The following is a 19,546-nucleotide window of genomic DNA, read 5'->3' as shown; positions in this document are numbered from 1 at the left end:
GAAGATGTCCCTCTTTGCTGAGGGGTTGGTGGTATTCCCCAGACCGCCAAGGTCCACCATGCCAAGTGCACACTGGTCATTACCAGCATCAAAATGTGCCTATGCATTTCCCGCTGGAGAGGTGGGTGAACGATGGGAGGCCGATGAATGGGCCGTCAGACCCATTAATTATATGTTTGCCTGGTGACCATAGTGCACAGCCCGTGTCTCAGGGAGACGGTGCACACACTCCCGTGCCTCAGGAGATGGTGCACACACTCCCGTACCTCGGGAAGACGCTGTACATACTCCCATGTTTTGGGAGGCCAGTGCACACACTCCCATGTTTCGGGAGGCCAGTGCACACACTCCCGTATCTCGGGGAGATGATGCACACTCTCCCGAATATCCAGGAGGCGGTGTACACACTCCCATGTCTCGGGGAGCCAGTGCACACTTTCCCGTATATCCAGGAGGCTGTATACACACCCCGTGTCTCAGGCAGACAGTGTACATCCCTTTGTCAGGTTGGGCAGCCTAATATAGAAATCCACAATCAGAACTGAATCCCAGCAATTTAGAACTCTGGTTGAAAGGTGGGCTAGCTGAGATAACAGGACATGGGGGAAATTTTGCATTTAAGGTAAGCACACACCAAAGTAGGTATGAGGCTAATTTTCCTGAATGTCAGCAATAGCAGATAGTGAGCAGGAAATGAGAGATTGAAACCATTGGCCCCAATGGCTGCTCTCTCTGCTGTATCATTTAAGAAATAGTGCTTAAAATCCAAAGCGGTGGGTCCCATGACATCACACTGATGGGGAGGGTTATGATTGCAGGTTAATTTTTTGAAGATCGGGGTGCCATTTTGAAAGGCTGTCCCAGTGCACAAATATTGATATGAAACCACCACGCATTCTCTTCCCCCTACACATGGCTTGTTTAAAGAGGTTAAGAGTCAGTATGTTATGACAGAAGGTATGCTTGAGGGGAAGCAATCCTGCCACTCTTAATTCACAAACAGTGCTTTACAACAGAGTCTTTACAAAGTTATCATTACCTTGGTTTTCAGGAAGGCAATGGCTCTGCTGTTGTTCTCCAGGTAGTGGACTCTCATTTTGCCTCTGTTGGGTCTGTTCAGCTTCTCTCCAGAGATTGCTTCTAGTAGTGAAATTAGAGCGACCCCATCTTTCAGTTCAGTAAATAGATCACTGATGAAAATTTTCACCTGCCAAATACATTCATAATGTCAAATATTTAAAACAGGAGAAAACTTGAATCTTTAACCTCACTCAATCCAAACTCATGTATAATCTACTCTACCATAAGCTCGACCCACTCATTTAATTCCACCTCACAGTCCACATACACTTTACATTGTGTAATATTCTATTTCACAAAAATAATTGCTAGCTCAAATAATAATCTTAAAATCTTATTGCTAGCCAGAAGTTTTAAGGGATAGTGAGCTGAGGCAGGTGGATGAAGATAGGATGCAGATCAGCCATGGCACAATGGCAGTGGTTAGCATTGCTGCCTCACAGTACCAGGGACCCAGGTTCAATTCCAGCCTCGGTGACTGCCTGTGTGGAGTTTGCACAATTCTCCCAGTGTCTGCATGGGTTTCCTCCCACACTGTAGGTTAGGGGGATTAGCAAGTAAATGTGCAGAGTTACGCATAGGATCTGGGTGGAATGCTCTGTCGGAGAGTCAGTGTAGACTCGACGTGCTGAATGGCCTCCTTCTGCACTGTAGGTATTCTAAGTTCTAAGCCATGATCTCATTGGGCGGCACAATAGCACAGTGGTTAGCACTGCTGCTTCACAGCTCCAGGAACCTGGGTTTGTGGGTTTGATTCCCGGCTTCGGTCAATGTCTGTGTGGAGTTTGCAAATTCTCTTCATGTCTGCATGGGTTTCCTCAGGGTGCTCTGGTTTCTTCCCACAGTCCAAAGATGTGCAGGTTACATTGATTGACCATGCTAAAAAAAATTGCCCTTAGTGTTCTGAGATGTGTAGGTTGGAGGGATTAGTGTGTAAATATGTAGGGATATGGGGGTGGGGCCTGGGTGGGATTGTGGTTGGTGCAGGCTCGATGGGCTGAATGGCCTCTTTCTGTACTGTAGGTTTTCTATGATTTCCATGAATGGTTGAACGTGGGGCTGAAAGGCACACCCCTGTTCCTATTCTCTTATGGACTCCACTGGTCCAGACAAACTTTTTTACCTTAGTGAAAAATCACCCTTCAGCATATTCAGAGATTTCATGTGGAGCTTCACACAACATAGGCTTGGAAAGTAGGCAAAAGGGTATTACTAAAGTTTAACCAGTGAATGGCCAACAATTGAATGGTCTCTTTTTGTGTTGTATCATTCTATTAACATACTGGTACAGAACACTGCTGAGATTCCTACAACTTACTACGAACATAGACCCACTAGGCAATTGTCGTGCAGGGCCAAACTAGGAAACTGACATTCTTAACAATAAGCCTAGCCCCGCAGTTTCCATTAGTAGGCTAGGCTAGAAGACTAATCATTAACGGTACCATGGAGTACTGATTCAGATCTCATTCTCAAGTCCACCATGAAGATTGACTTGGTTATTAACTTGCATCATCAAGCATATCAACTGGGTACAACCTCATGCTCAAAATAACAAACTTATCTATCTCCCCTCAAAATTAGGCTTTAACGAGTTGATAATCAGACAAATAACAAACGTGGCTCGATTCCACATTAGCTGGACAGTCGACATCAGGAGCTACCTTTAAATGTCACATTAAGTCCCAGAGAAACATAGGCTGCTCTCCCCATTTTTGAGAGAGAAAGGGAGACAGCATGGTCACACCTCAAGCGAGGGGCAAGGTTGAGAAGGTAGGGCCTTCATGAATAACTTCAGCCAGTACGGGAATTGAACCCCCTCTGTTGGCATCGCTCTGCATCACAAGAAACAGCAATGGCAACAATGAGTCAAGCATGATGGGAATTTCAGCCAAGTTCTATTAAACATAGATGCAGGTCAGAGAAGGCTGCTGCTAGTTATGACCTGTCTTGGGAGATATGACTTGACACTTCCTATGTTGATTAAATAAGGATGGTTGTTTGGACTGATATCCTGGAGCCATTGATTCCATGTACAGTGAAGATATGTGACTTACATACTACTTCATATAAACACCTGAGAGTAGTTTACAGGCAACTTACTTGGCTATAATTGAACATTGTGATTAGTTTCTGTTGGTATCATTAGCTGAGTGTGAGAAAACATTCTGGAAGAATGCATACAGTTTGGTATAAAAGAAGTACTTTGAGTCTTTGTTCTCATAGGAAACTCAAGAATCTCATTCGTGTGTGCCCTGAAGAACATCTTCACAAAAGGACAAATGAACCACGAGGAAGATTCATACTGAAAGGCAAACCCAGTCAGTTCATTTAAGCAGGTAGTTTTTTTTATTCAGTTGTGGGACATGGGTGTCACTGGCTGGCTAGCATTTATCGACCATCCCTAGTTGCCCTCGAGAAGGTGGTAGTGAGCTGCCTTCTTGAATTGCTGCAGTCCACGTGCTGTGGGTTGACCCACAATGCCATTAGGGAGGAAATTCCAGGCATTTGACAGAGCAACTGCAACGGAAGGCAATATATTTCCAAGTCAGGATGGTGAGTGGCTTGGATGGGAATTGGCAGGTGGCGGTGCTCCCATGTATTTGCTGCCCTTGTCTTTCTAAATGAAAGTGATCTTGGATTTGATTTGTGCTGTCTTAGGATCTTTGGTGAATTACTGCAGTATATTTTGTAGTACACAGCTGCTACTGAGTGTTGGTGGTGGAGGGAATGGATGTTTGTGGATGTGGTGCCAATCAAGCGAGCTGCTTTGTCCTGGATGGTATCAAGCTTCGTGAGTGTTGTTGGAGCTGCATCCATCCAGCAAGTGGGTAGTATTTCAACATACTCTCCTGATTTGTGTCTTTTGAATACTGGACAGACTTTGGGAAGTCAGGAGGTGAATTACTTACCGCAGTATTCCTAGTGTCTGACCTGCTCTTGTAACCACTGTGTTCGTGTGTATTTGTTTTCAGTAAAAAACCTAATGTTAAATGAATCAAGTGAGTTGCAACTAATGTAGATTTATGTTGAGTATTGATACCTAAAGTGTTAAATAAAGAGAGAGGTTTCGTTTAAGTGAAATCTGAGTTGACTCTGTTCTTTATTTGGTCACACAAGGTCAAAATATCTGGGGCAAAAGGTTCAAATATTCCAGTCGGATAACACTTTACTGATGATCGAGAATAGATTGATGGGGCAATAAATGGTTTGGTTAGATTTGAACTGCGTTTTATGTACAGAAAAATACCTGAGCAATTTTCCGCATTGCCAGATAGGTTCCAGTGTTGTAACTGTATTGGAACACTTTGGTTAGGGACATGGCAAGTTCTGGGGTACAAGTCTTCAGTTCTATTGCTGGAAATATTGTCAGGGCCCATAGCCTTTGTAGTGTCCAGTGTCTTCAGCCCTTTCTTCATATCACAGGAATGAATTGAATTGGCTGAAGACTGGCATCTATTACAATGGGGATCTCCAAAGGAGGCTGAGATGGATCATCCACTCGGCACTTCTAGCTGAAGATTGTATCAATTGCTTCAGTCTTATCGTTGGAACTTATGTGCTGTGTTTCCCCCATCATTGAGGATATTTGTGGCGCCTCCTACTCCCATTTCTTTAATTGTCCACCACCATTCACGACTGGATGTGGCAGTCCTGCAGACCTTGGAACTGATCCATTAGCTCAGTCTATCACTTGCTTATGTTATTTGGCATGCAAGTGTTCCTGTGTTGTAGTTTCACCAGGTTGACACTTCACTTTTAGTTATGCCTGTTTTACTCCTGGCATACCGTCCTGCACTCTTCATTGAAACAGGATTGATCCCCTGGCTTGGTGATAATGGTAGAGTGGTGGATATGTTGGGTCATGAAGTTAGAGATTGCAGTGGAGTACAATTCTGCTGCAGCTGATGGCCCACAGCACCTCATTGATGCTGAGTCTTAAGTTACTAGATCTATTCAAAATCATTTAGCACAGTGGTAGGGCCACACAATACGAAGGAGGGGCTCCTCAATGCGAAGATGGGATTTTGTCTCCACAAGTACTGTGCAGTGTCCTACTGATACTGTGATGGACATATGCATCTGCAGCAGACAGGTCGATGAGGATGGGATCAACTTTGTTTCTCCCACTTGTTGCTTCCATCACCATCTACTGCAGACTCAGTCTAGCAGCTACGTCCTTTAAGATTCAATCAACTCGGTCAATGATGCTACGAGGTCACCCTTAATGATGGACGTCCAGAATACATTCTGCACCTTTGGCACCCTCAGTGCTTTCTCCAAGTGGTGTTCAATATGGAGGAGTATTGACTCACCAGCTGAGTGCGGAAGGATGTGGTAATCAGCAGGAGGTTTCCTTGCCCACGCTTGATGTTGATGTTGAGCACTCCCAGGGCAAATCCCTCCTGACCACCAGTGAGACATGACTTACACAGGAATGGTGATGATTGTTTCTAAGAAAATGGGGGTGATTTTACCAGAATTTGGCAGAGTGTTGTTTCCAGCAAGCAAAAATGGTATGTTTCTCCCTGGAGAAACAGGTCAATTTTTTTTCTCCAGATCTTACCACACTGTCAGAGGGAAAAAAAGCTGGGTGAGCTTCATGATATCAAGCAGGAGGGTGGGACCTAAACATACCAGCAAAGCCCAGCTGCACTGAGACTGGGTTGCCATGTTTAAAGGGCACCCTGATCAGAACATGAATGGTCCTCCCCTCAGCCCACCATAGGGGTCGCAGGGGCTCCCCCGTGCCCCCACCCCAGATGCTGACTAGAGTTAAATATGAATAAACCATTATCACAATGGTAATTCAACAATGTCTCTTTCAAAATTACAGCACTCAGTCTGCCTCTGCAGCCAATTCACCAGATATTCTCCTGAGTCATCTTGCAACCACATTCCTTCCTGAGTATTGTAAATTATATTGTTTTATCAACTACAGTTTCTGCTGATTCTATGCTTTATATGGATATAAAAATGGTGCTTATCATGCTTAGTGCCATGTTTATGAAGTTGGAACATGACTAAATCTACAGATCACTGCATAAAACCTCAGAAATCCTTAGTCACTGGATCTGCTGGCTTCAGCCCCAAACTTACCTAGGTCCTGTCACTGGGGTTGATGTTTGGGGAGGGTGGTGACACAAAGTGTTCCAGTATGATTGGGAAATTGCAAGAATAGATTTTTAAACGCTAAAGTGACATTTTGAAGTGAACTAGCCCATATGGCTGTGCTCCAAAAAACTCCTTACAAATAATTACCCTATATTTGGACAGGAAATTATGGATAAACTCAGCAGGTCTGGCAGCATCAGTGGAAAGTGAAAAAGAAAAAAAAACACATTTCTTGTCCTTCTGACTCTTTGTCAGAGCTTAAGAGGTGTAGAAATGTGATAGATTATAAAGTTGAGGGGGAGCGGGTGGAGAAGGTGGAGCAGAAAGAAAATTATGGATAGGTTGGAGCTAAGGAGAGATTGACAAAGATGTTATGGACAGAAGAGAAAGGGAATGTTAATGATAGTATTAAGGACTAAAGAAGATGCAGATAATGGCATAAAGGCAAGATAGCAGAATGTGTAAACCACCTTCAATTTGATCTATTGTATTTGCCAATTCCAATGTAGTCTTCTTTACATTGAGAAGACTAAACACAGACTGGGTGACTGCTTTGCAGAACACCTTCACTCTGTCCAGAAGCATGACCCTCAGTGTCCTGTTGATTGTTATGTCAGTGCACCATCTTGCTGTTATGTCCATCCATCCATCCTTGGCCCCCTGCTGAAATGCTCAATAAAGCCCAACACAGATTGGAAGAACCTCATCTCCTAATTAGGCATGTTGCAGCATTCTGCAACATTGGGTTCAACAAATTTAGACTGAACTTTCTTTTCCAACTTAACTACTTTTTCGTTATCTTTGTTTTTCCCATCGCAACCCTCCTCTCCAACCCCACCCTCAGGCCATCTCTCACTTGTTCTTTAGTTTTGCTTTCACTCAGCATTGACCTTTGTTTTCTTATTAACACATTCTACTATCTTACTTTTACGCCACTATCAGCACCAGATCAGTGCTATCAGACTTGCTGAAGTATTTTGTTTTAACTTACCCTTAATTTGAGGCACCTTAGGAATCCTTAGAACCATTAACATTTACGGCAGAGAAGTAATGAGCTCATTATGTCTGTGTTGGAACTTAAATAGAGGAATTTGTTGTCCATTATCTTCCTCAGCTTCAACTATTTATGCAGTTTACCCTGTTATGATGCAATGGTCACTGTCTCAATCACAAACATGCCACAATCCTCTACCTACACAAATAAATTCCTCCTAAGCTCGCTTTCTTCACGACAATTTTAAATCATCGCCTTCTAGTCACTAACTCTCTAAGCAGGGGAAACAATCCTTCCCAGTTCACTGTCAAATCCCTTTTTAATTTTGAAAATAACTATGGAATCAACCTTTGCTTTCTCTGTACCAGTAAGAATAATCTCTCCCCATAGCTCTAATTTCCCATCCCTGAAATCATCCTGGTGAATCTATACTGTACACTTTCTGTGGCTTTCCCAAAACTGCATATGGCACTCCAGCTGTGGTCTAACTAATATTTTGCAAAAATTTAGCATAACTTCTTTACTTCTGGACTCTGCTTCTCTAACTATAAAGAACAATTTTTGAAGGGTTCTTTCTATGGTTTTAACTTCCTATACCACCTTCCTTCACTCTCCATACTGATATCCGCTAGATTCAATCAGCTGAAACAACACAAGGTTCTCAGTGAGGCACTTTAAACAGTCTAGTCTGTGAGATTCTTACGACTTGATACAGCCAGAGGCAGTTAAAAATATATGAGCAAACATGTCTCCTTTATTGAAACAGTTTCTGAATACTTTCTGCTTCTATTTGCATACTCTTTTTCCTGATATAATACCATATTGCAAAATATACTGCACAATATTGTATTTACATTACAATTTCAAAACACTACAACATGACATCCCTCCCCTTATTCATAAATGAGAGACAAGGGATATTTTAATGATTTGTTTCCAAAGTCTAAATAATTACATATTTTAATTTTGAATTTAACTATTAATTTACTTGGTTATATACAATGAAGTGAAAGATTTGCTCATCAACTGAATTCTTTTTATTCCAAAAATATACTTTATTCATAAAAATCTCAAAAAAACTATTGCAAATATACATGGCTTTGAACTGCAAACAATGCAGAATCAAAACATTTTTACAGATTTATACAAATTGCAATCATTACATTTCAATACTTAAAACTATATATATGCCTCAATAAATTACTGTGTGCTGTTATTGCTCAGATTGGCACACAGTTACGCAGGTCGAGGGTATTCTGCAGTTTCTGGGCCCTCGGTCTGCCTCCGTTAAAAGGCCTTATAGTGTGGCCTTTCCCCATTGTGCCTTTGCGGCAGCTGCCCCAAGCTTCAGCGCGTCCCTCAACACGTAGTCCTGGACTTTGGAATGCACCAGTCTGTAACACTCGGTCGAGGACAGTTCTTTCAGCTGGAAGATCAGCAAGTTTCGGGCGGACCAAAGTGCGTCCTTCACCGAGTTGATGACCTTCCAGCAGCAGTCAACTGAAATTAGTTCACCATGTCACACAGCCACTTAAGTGGATGTCTTCTCTCAGAAATAGGACATTGTCTAGCATCAGGTGTGGTTCCATCTAACTCAGGTTCTTCATCTGGAAAGTCAATGTCAGAATATAACCAAACTTCTTAAGCACTTCATCTCCTGGTGTATTGCTCAACAGTACTCAACAGATGTTCTCTCTGCATTTAGTCTCATTCAATCCTTTTATTCTTGATCAAATTTGAATACACATTGATCATTAGTTTTTGTGGGGTAGCTCAGGAAGGCATGTTTTCATAGGATATGCAAAGCTGAGTGTAGCTGGAGGCTCTCCAGTTGTGAGTCACTCTCATTGCGAAGAAAGCGATACAGCTGTTTCTTCCATGACTTGTTCTCACCTGTAGCTATACATATCACTTTGTTCAAGGTATACTTAAATCTCTTGACTGCTCCATTGGTTTTTGGCCAATGGGGTAAGATGTTCCAATGAGTGAAACCAAAATAGTTCACAAATTTACAGAACTGATTGGTATTTTCGATAAATGTGACAAATGATATTGTGCCAGCTGATATTTAACATGGAACTCATACTCTCATATTTGAGGGTCCAACACTCCATGTGAGTAGCTGGTTTGCTATGTGGATTGTTGAACAAGTTTACTAATGATCTATGATTAGTTATAACTTCAAACTCGTTTTCATACAAATGGAGATAGAAGTATAAGAAATGCGTGTAAGGCACCCCATGATTAAGAGCGTTTCTCTTTCTGTTTCAAATAACATTGCTCTATGGGTGTTAGTGATCAGCTTGTCACCACAGCAATTGATGGGTTCCCAGCTTCTCTTTCTTTTAGCAAGAAAACTGCACCTAAACCAACCAGGTTTGCATTCACCATTAACGATGTGGTTTTCTCAGGGCAGAAATAGGTTTTATCAATTTGCTTACAATCGTTGTGTGATCTGGTGTGTGCAGCCTGGTTGTGTGATTAGTCCACTCCCACTTGGGAGTCTGTTTTGTCAAATTGAGTTGGGGGAATAGATAATGTAGCATCATCAGGAATGAAATGACCACAGTATGAGACCTGGCAGACTTTGAACCAACTGCACATTTGTAGGATCTGCACCATTTGCAAAGGCTTCAACATCTCATGGATCAGGTGATGCTCCTTCATCGCTGAACACATGGCCAAAGAATTTGATTCTGCTTTCATTGAACAGGCATTTGTCTTTGTTCAAGATGAGGTTACATTCTCTAAGATGCTGTAGTCATACATGCAGGCTTGTCTTGAGTTAACTTCCGGTGCGACCATAAATGGAAAATGTCATCACTGATGTTCAGCATGCCTTCAACTGCAGACTGAATCATGTGCAGAAAAACCTCAGCTGCTGAATTAACTCTAAAGCTGAGCCTCTTGTATCAAAAAGTTTGATGAGTTCAGAATATTGTAAGACATCTCGATTCTTGCGCAAGCTCAGTTTGATGTTACTCTGCATTCAGGTCAAGTTTGGCGACGTGCTTAGCACCATACAATTTCACTGTGGCGTTATTGATTGTCGGTATCAAGTGCCTTTCTCACATATGGCCTGGCGATTGCATATTAATGCAGATTCTAATCTGGTTCTCGCTCTTGGGTTTATATGATTTATATGGGTGAGACACAGGCTCATCCCATCTTTCTCAGTAATGTCAAAGTCAAAAAGATGCTGAAGTTCCTTCACAATTTGCTTCTTGACATGTAATAGTACTCATCATCACTGATGCATTACTGAGAATACACTGGAGTATACATGAAACTTATATGTAACACCTTTCAATTTCCACATACCAATGAAGCAACTAACATATAATTCAAGAATGTTGTTGCTGTGCAGAGGAATCACCTATGTGATGGCAATCATGTGTAGATTGGTTGCTGTGTGGAAACTGATAAACATGTCACATTCTTCAGATATGACATAAAAAGAGCATTTGTTCTGGTGCCAAACTCATTCAAAGGCATTTAAAAAGTCCTGAGAATTTTCAGTGGTTTGGCTCTGTTTTAGGGGAGATATTTTGTGTTTTTTGTGGTTTGCAGAGATCCTGAATTACATTGCAGCCTCCTGTTGGTAGTGATCTGAGCAGTTGAATGATGAAGGCTTGCAAAATGATTGTGTTTTCCACACAGGCTTTGCCCTGTTTACCAGCAGCAGGACATTCTACCCAACATGTGTAAGCAACACCTCAGTGGAAGCAGCTCTGAAAGATAGTGGTTGTAGCTTTGGTTTCCTGTTGTGTGAGCAAGGAACAGTGTCCATAGGAGATGAACTTGGAATGTGGTATTTGGCAGCCTCAACTTTCATAGCTCTGGATTCTGAGAGCAATAATGACCTTGCTAGTTCCAGCAGCTTGCACAGCTTTTTGTTTTTCTCCAGTCCTTTCCGGCATAGAGAGACATCCTTCGATAATTTGTGTTCAATTTCCCTTTCAATCCCTCCACCTTCATTGAAGTCACATTTGGCTGTCTAGTTGCCTCAAATGCATGTATTACTGGTTGGTTGTCTCATTGCTTTGTTGCCAAGGGTATAAGAAAATTACTGTTTCATATATTCTTCTTATGCATGACATTGAATGACAGTGCCTTTGCAGCTGAATCTTAGTCATTTTCCTTGTGCATAAGTATTTCAGAAAATCTTATAATTCTTCAATGCCATAGTGGAAAGGTATTGCTTATTTCCTTTTGCTCTCTATGATGGCAAAACTTGCCATGGCCCATTAAAACATTATAACCATTTTTGCCAATGTGGGAATGCATAGAAACATAGAAAATAGGATAGGTGTAGTAGGCCATTTGGCCCTTCAAGCCTGCTCCACCATTCATTTATCATGGCTGATCATCACATTCAATATCCTGATCCCACCTTATCCCTATATTCCTTTAGCTCCATGAGCGATGTTTAATTTCTTCTTGAAATCACACAAGTTTTGGCCTCAACTACATTTTGTGGTAGTGAATTCCACAGATTCATCACTCTGTGCATGAAGAAATTTCTCTTCACTTCAATCCTGAAAGGTTTATCCCTTTTCCTCAACCTACCTCCGGACTCCTTCATCGTTGGGAACATAGAGGATAGCTCCAAATGCATTGCAAAACATGATCGATTTGGCATAGACAAATGCATTTTCATTTTTGCAATAGTGTTAAGACTTCTGTGCAAAAGCTTTCCTGCTTGTTGGATCTGCATGCACTGAACACAGCCTGACTGTTTTTATAAGTTTGAAAGCTGTCTGCAACTGAAAATGCTGTTTGCACTGTAAAGAGAGGAAAGAACCTCCAAAATAATTCATACCGTCTTATTTTACATCATTGTTTTGTCATTGTGACATTCTTGGGACTTTTCACTGTACACTAATACATGTGACAATAAATCAAATCAAATCAAATTAAGTGACTGAGCATCCACAACAGTCTGCGATATAGAATTCCAAAGACTTACAAACCTCTAATGAGGAAATGCTCATTTTCTCATCTCCACCCCTAAATGACTGACTCTGCAGGTAGGGGAAACAACCTCCCAATATTTACCTGGTCAAACTCGAAGAAATATTAAAGTTTCGAGATCACCTCTCATTCCTTCAAACTTCAGATAATATACGCCCATTCTGCTCAATTTCATCTCATTAAGGAAATAATCTAGAGAACTTTTGTTGCATTCCCTCTGAGGTAAAGTATATCATTCTTTAGGTAAGGATATGAGGATAATGGAGAAGATGAAATAGAGAAAGAAAATAAGTTTGAAGGACTGAATGGGATTATCCTGCTCCTTTTTTATGTTATCAAGCCCAAACCTATATACAATATTACAGGTGAGGTCTCACTTAAGTCTCCTCAAATGTACTAAGATCCCATTACCCTTGTACTTGAATCCCTTGGTAATAAAAGCAAAAATGACATTTGTTTTCCTAATTGCCTACTCTACCCGGATGCTAACTTTGTGTATAAGGTTCTCCAAATCTCTCTGAATACCAATATTTACCAGCCTTTCATCATTTAAAACTCCAGATTTAGGTGACCTCAAGACTTGCTTCTTACCTTGTTTGTTGAGAAGATCTGGTTTATCCAGTTCGTGAAGGTTTTTTTCTGTACAATCATCCGTTGTTCCTGAAGCTGCTTGATGCGGCCTTTCTCAAACTCCTCATCCATTCTGACCTGCATTTTGGAGACACAACACAATGAAGGGGCAGCTAGACTGGTCATTGCAGACAGAATTCAAGACCTCATCATCCCAGCAACACAGCACTTTGCTTGCCAAAGTGAAAGCTTCAGAAATTATTGGTCTTTGAATACACAACATTCATTGTGGCGACTCTATAGTATTGTCTGTTGACTTTCCAATGAGCGGAGGAGGAGAAGGAGGAGAAGGAGGATCCAGTAACAAGAACAGTAATGGTTTCTGTTAGTTTTTTATTCAAGTTACTGTTTATTTTAATTTATCAGTAATGTGCAAGCGTTTCACAAGACATAAATACAGCCGTTGGGGACAGGGAGGAGTTCACCAACTGATGCCACAATTCTAACACTGACTCTTTCAAAACCACCAAGGCTTAAAGTTCATATAATTAAATTCATAGAACATTAAAACAAAAAGGAAGCTATTTGGTCAATCACGTCTGTGCCAGCTATTGAAGGAGGTACCCAATACACCCAGTCCTCCGTTCATTTTATTATAACACTGCAAATTCCTCCTGTTCAAGTAATTATCGTTGTTAAAAGCTAATATTAAATATGTTTCCAACACATGTCTAGGCAGTGCATTCCAGATCATAACGACTTGCTCTCTAAAAGAATTACTCCTCCAAGTTACTTTAATTTCCCTCTCTTTACCTAAAGGAGTTGCCTGATACTAGGTACAACAGGCATTCTGTATCCTTCAGTGTTAGGCTGTAAACAGCAGAACTTGGCAAAGGCATGGATGAGAGGGGCTGCCGCTCTTCAGTCAAAGAAAGATAAGGGTAGCACCTACAGAAGAAGCGGCAAAGCTCTCGGGAATTGGAAAAGATATGCAAGATCCAAAATATTGGAGACAGTGAAGAGGCCAGCACTCCACAACCTCAACCTCAACCTCAAAATGAAGAGGCCAGCACCCCCCAACTCCAGGAAACTGGGAGCAGTGAAGCCACAGAGATCAATCCAAACTTCATCCTTGCATGAACCCCCACTGATGTCACCTAGCAGAAAAATTCCAAACAAGTTCAGGATGGTTTCCTCAGCCCATCACAAGTGAGACAACTTGCAAATATTATGTGCGCAGGTGCAGACCAAAGACTGGAACTGTTAAAAATAATGGGTCTGGCAAGGGGCAAAATGCTTTAAAATGGGTGTAAAGATTACGTCCTTTAATGTGCTGCATGTTTCATAGCTTCATAGACATTTATAGTACAGAAGGCTGCCATTTGGCCCACCATGTCCATGCCAGTCAACAAAGATCTGACTATACTATTCCCATTTTCCCTTAGGTAATGTTAACTGCAGCCTATTTGCCAATTCCAAAAGCTTTGCTTTAACCACCTTTTATAAACCATCCCAAGTGACTTCTTCGACGCCCAAGAAACTTTGCTACTGAAAAAGCCAATATTCCACAAGGCACTCCCTATTTAAACCAAAAGCAATGCCTGAAAAGAAAACACAAATATACTCACCATTCACTGTCTTTGAGTCCAATAATCCCAAATCAACCAAGGAATATAGATTTTAATCCCGGAAAGAGCCCCCAGTTGTTAAGGCCCAGGCCAGAAACTCCAAGGTGTTTTGTGAAGTTGGCCTAGATCCAAAGTTTTACATTTGATTTTGGCATTGGTGAGCATAAAGTGTTTCAGTCCAGGTATGATTCAAGTGATCCACTGAGAAGCTTTTGTCAAACAAACTGTGTTTAAGAACACAGTTAGAATATAACAAAAACGATTAGCATAACTTTTTAGCAATTACAAGACTTAAACATGATGCAGTATACATCTTAACAGTCAGCTATCTTTGTTGTTCCAATTTTAAAGGAATACCCCATAGATATACATCATGTTTTGTACAGGATCTGTTGTTTATTTTCATTATCGGAGCCATTCTGTCTATAGTCAGCATCACGTATAGTTTTGACAGCGGCCTAATTAATCTGAACTAATGTAGGGTTCTGTTATTGTTGTGTGTTTTCCCCTTTGATATTGCAGAGGGCTTAATTAGGTTGATTGACCAGTAAGATCATATGGCTGGGTAAAGCTAGGCTTTCACAGGAACTCAAGGCAGTCTAATTTTTGGGATCTTTATAGAGGGGTTGCTGTCTATATATCTCTTGCTCTGTTTGAAGTAGAGACTGGAATCCTCCAAGAAATAAGTCTTTTCCTCTGAGATTCTACTGTTTGGGGTGGAGTTTTCACTGGAAGTTGCTGCATGTGAATTAGAAGATAAGTGTCTGTCTGGATCACTTTCCAGAAGTGTCAAAGGGCTGGAAACCTAGTTCCTAAATAAGCATCTTTGGATTCTTTAGTAAAGAAAGGATTCATATGTATGGGGGATACTGCTGAATTGGGACAATGGAGATAGCTAGCTAAAAAGAATTATACTTTGTTATGTTTAAGTATTTTAATTGGTAAAAGTTATGCTACTTTCTTTTGTCTTATTCTAATTGTGTCCTTAAATAAAATTTGTTTTGATAAAAGCTTCCTAGTGGGTGACTTGAATTATACTTGGCGTGAAACACTTTATAATCACCTGGAAGGACTGGAAGATCCAACCAGCAACTAATAGTACATTGCCTCTGGAGAACCAATTGTGAACTTGGTCTCCACAAGGACTATCCCAGCACTGTTTCTTGTCAGATAACGTGGGCTTTCAACGCTATATCCCTATCAGACAGTGTCATATCCTAATACAGAGAAGTGATTAGCACTGCAGCCTCACAGTGCCAGGGGCCCAGGTTCAATTTCCGGCTTGGGTCACTGTCTGTGTGGAGTCTATATGTTCTCCTTGTGTCTGTGTGGGTTTCCCCCAGGTGTACCAGTTTCCTCCCACAATCCAAAAGATGTGCTGGTTAGGTGCATTGGCCATGCTAAATTCTCCCTCAATGTACCAGATCAGGTGCTGGAGCGTGACAACTAGGGTTTTTTTTACAGTGATTTCTTTGCAGTGGTAATGTAAGCCTATTTGTGACATTAATTAATAAACATAATTTAAAATGTGAATGTTTGCTTTTTGTTTTAAGGATTAAGTGGTCCAATTTCTACTGCAAATATACACACCTAGAATTTTACACGTTTGCCATTTTGCAAATTGCACTGTGCCTTCACTCAAAGATTCCTCTCCTTTGTCTCATTCCCTTAACCTTCCCCCATTTAGCCCTTTGACTCTGTGCGCTCTGTCTGAAAGATCTCTTCCCTCAGTGGATAGGAAGATTTATACAGCAGTCGGCTGATTAGTCCCTCAAACCTGTTCCAGTTCTCTTTCCCTTTTCAGCTGATTACCTTTACTCTCTCTCTGAGAGATACAAATGTATGAATGCACTCAACCCCTTGAGCCTGCTCCACCATTCAATATGATAAAGATTGATCTAATTTTAATCTCAACTTCGCATTCTTGCATATCCTCAAAAATCTTTCACCCCCTTGCTTATCAAGAATCCACCTATCTCTGCCTTAAAATATTCAAAGACTCTGCTTTCACTGTCCTTTGAGGTAGAGAGTTCTAAAGACCTCACAGCCAAAGAAAAAAATGTTCCTCATCTCTGTCTTAACTGGGCAACTCCTTATTTTTAAGCAGGGACTCCCTTGTTCTTGATTCTCCCGTAACAAGAAACATCCTTTCCACATCCACCCTCTCAAGGTCCCAGGATCTTGTATGCTTCAATTAAGATCCCTTGCCTCAGTCTCCTACTTCCCCCCCAGTCACGCTGTCCTTTTCACACATACTTAAGTTTTGTCCTTCCCAAATATTTCGCCCTTTTCCATTTATTAAGCTGCTGTGCATTCTGTTTCCACCAATGTTTCCGATAGAACCTTCCATGCCTGCTAAGAAAAAACAACTTTGCCTAAAGTCTCTTTTTGTGCTTATTGTGAATCTTAAATTAATGCTCTCGAATTGGTGATCTAAAAAACAATGAAAAGAGATTTTGCTGAATTACTTCATCAAACCGCTCATTTTTCCAATAGACTGGTCAGAAATCTGAGCAAACAAAGCCACAATATGATACCACAGCACAGATATAGGCTATGTCAAAAATATAGATAGGGAAGGTGGGGAAGAGATAGCAAGATTGAAGGATTAATAGAGAACGTCTCAGTGTTACAATATCTATATATAAAATAACAGCTCTCTGTATAAATGGAATTTGAAACACACAGACGTATATCTGCACTGGTTTTCTCAGTACGTGTCAATGAATTGGTCTCCAATCCAATCAATGCAATAATTTTGAAACTAGTCAGCAAACTGGTTTCTAACACAGTCAATAAACTAATTCCTTTCGAATCTGGTCAAAGGACTGGTCACAAAGCTGATCAGGAATGGGCGTTGTAATAACCAATGACTTCTGGAAAAGTCTAAAGTTTAACTTTACCTCATAAAAAGGAGTGTTGGTTGGAGATTTTTGACAGATGAATCTGTTACTTTCTATAGCAGATACAAACAAATCAGTTTATCGATATCTAAAGCAAAACTTATTTCTCTTAATTCCCTGATTTTTTTTTCTATTCTCTCATTTTAAAAAAACTGATAACTGAAGATCGAGTAAAATTTGTTGCACCTGTCCATATTTGCTCTTTCGCTAACTTTAGGAATATAAGAACTAAAAGTAAAAGCAGGCAATTCGGGCTTTTGAGCCTGCTCCACCATTCAATCATGGCTGATCTCATCTCAGCCTCAACTCCACTTTCCTGCCCATTCTTCATAATCTTTCAACCCATTACTAATTAAAAATTTGTCCATCTCCTCTTTAAATTTACTCAATGTCTCAGCATACACCATACTCTGAGGTAGTGAATTCCACAGATTCATGACTCAGAAATAATTTCTCCTCATCTCTATCTTAAATCGGCTATCCTTTACCCTAAAACTATGATTTCTTGTTCCAGATTGCCCCACCAGAGGAAATATTCTCTCTTCATTTATCAATGTCAATCCTGTCAAACCCTCTGAGCATCATATATACCTTAATTAGACCTCTCTTCACTCTTCTAAACTCCAGAGAGTATCAGCCTAAACTGCTCAATCTTTCTTCGTAAGACAATATGCTCATCTCTGGAATCAATCTAGTGAACATCCTCTGAACTGCCTCAATTGTGACTACATCACCCCTCAAGTGAGGGAACCAAAGCTGTGCTCAATACTCTAGGTCTCATTAATGCATTGTACAACACCTCCCTACTTTTATACTCTATTCCTTTAGCAATAAATGCCAAATTTCAATTTGCCTTCCTTGTTACCAATTGTACCTGCATACTAATTTTCTGTGATTCATGCATGAAGAAACCCAAATCCCTCTGCACTAAAACACTCTATAATTTCTCTTCATTTTGATCATAAGTTGCCTTTCTACTTTTCTGACCAAAATGGATAACTCCACACTTATTCACATTAAATTTCATCTGCCAAATTTTGACACACTCCCCTAATCTATCCATACCATTTGTAAATTGCTTACATCTTTATTGCAGCTTACTATTCTACCTATTTTAGTATAATCTGCAAATTTAACTAAGTCATTTTCTATCCTTGTGTCCAAGTCATTAATATAGATTGTAAATTGTTGGGACTCTAGAACTAAACCCTATGGCACCCCCACTAGTTACATCTTGCCAATCAGAAAAAGACTCATTTATCTTAACTCGCCAGTCCGCTATCCAAGCTAGTAAATTACCCTCAACTCAAAGTATTTGTATATTACTCTTTCATACAACACTTTCTGAAAGTCCAGATACACTACATCTACAGGATCCCCATTATCAATTTGCTTGTTACATCTTTGAAGAACTCCAGCAAATTAGCTAAATACAATTTACCCTTCTTGAAACCATGTTGACTCTGGTGGATTGTGTTTTGAATTTCCTAATGTCCTATTACTTCCTTAATAATGGATTCTAACAACTTCCCAAAACCAGATGTTAAACAGACTGGTCTATAGTTCCCTACTCTTTGCCTCCCTCCCTTTCTGAATAAGGGTATCATATTAGCATTTTTCTAACCCACTGGAACCTTTCCCACACTGAAGGAATTTTGGAATATCATAACCAATGGACCCACTATCTCTGTTGCCACTTCTTTTAAGAGTGTAGGATGTAGACCATTAGTTCCTGGGGATCTTATAGCAGTCAACAAGAGATGTCTGCAGGAGGAATGAAAATAGGAGATAAGGCCAGGTGGAGCAGCACCAGCAGAGGACAGGAGGAACAAAAGGTTCTGGAGGGTTCAGGGCAAACCTCCTGCTCTGGACCTCCTTCACTAGAATCTCCAGACCTTCATTTGAGAACCTGTGTGCCCTCTCCCTCAGTCTGAGTGATCTTGAATTGCATCATTGCTTTTCAGCCAGCACATCTTAAGCAGAAGTGGATGTATGAAGATTATATAAGCCTCATGAAAATTGCTCCTAATCAATGCTTGATGCTATTATTACCAGGGAAGTTCAAGTTATGGCAATCAATTAGGACTGCATGCTAAAAGCAGACCTTCAAACAAATCTGTCTCATTAACACCAACCACTTAGGACTCTTTTCACCCTTTCACCAAAATAATCCCCTATAAAGCTGAGTGTAAGTATGGTACAGCACATGTACGTGAGAGTATGCAAATATAGTGAATGAAGAAAAAGATCTAGCATTGATGTAGCACCTTTCATGATCTCCC

General features: G+C 40.7%; 1 protein-coding gene across 1 annotated transcript in view; it reads right to left on the bottom strand.

Annotated features, from left to right (window-relative positions):
- sptbn5 (spectrin, beta, non-erythrocytic 5) overlaps positions 1–12,935 on the bottom strand; it is a 169,158-nt gene extending 156,223 nt beyond the window's left edge. The window contains exons 1-2 of the mRNA XM_080202967.1: positions 12,755–12,935; positions 1,040–1,207 (exon numbers count right to left, since the gene is read on the bottom strand). Of these exons, the coding sequence (XP_080059093.1) occupies positions 1,040–1,207; positions 12,755–12,919 (333 nt within the window). The 5' untranslated portion in view covers positions 12,920–12,935. The remainder of the gene's footprint in view (positions 1–1,039; positions 1,208–12,754) is intronic.
- Positions 12,936–19,546: the final 6,611 nt, after the last annotated feature.

The sequence above is a fragment of the Carcharhinus amblyrhynchos genome, chromosome 14, assembly GCF_965287045.1.
Source record: "Carcharhinus amblyrhynchos chromosome 14, sCarAmb.v2.hapA, whole genome shotgun sequence".
Classification (NCBI taxonomy): Eukaryota; Metazoa; Chordata; class Chondrichthyes; order Carcharhiniformes; family Carcharhinidae; genus Carcharhinus; species Carcharhinus amblyrhynchos.
Note: the sequence above shows the minus strand (reverse complement) of the source record. Positions and strands in the feature narration are given on the sequence as shown.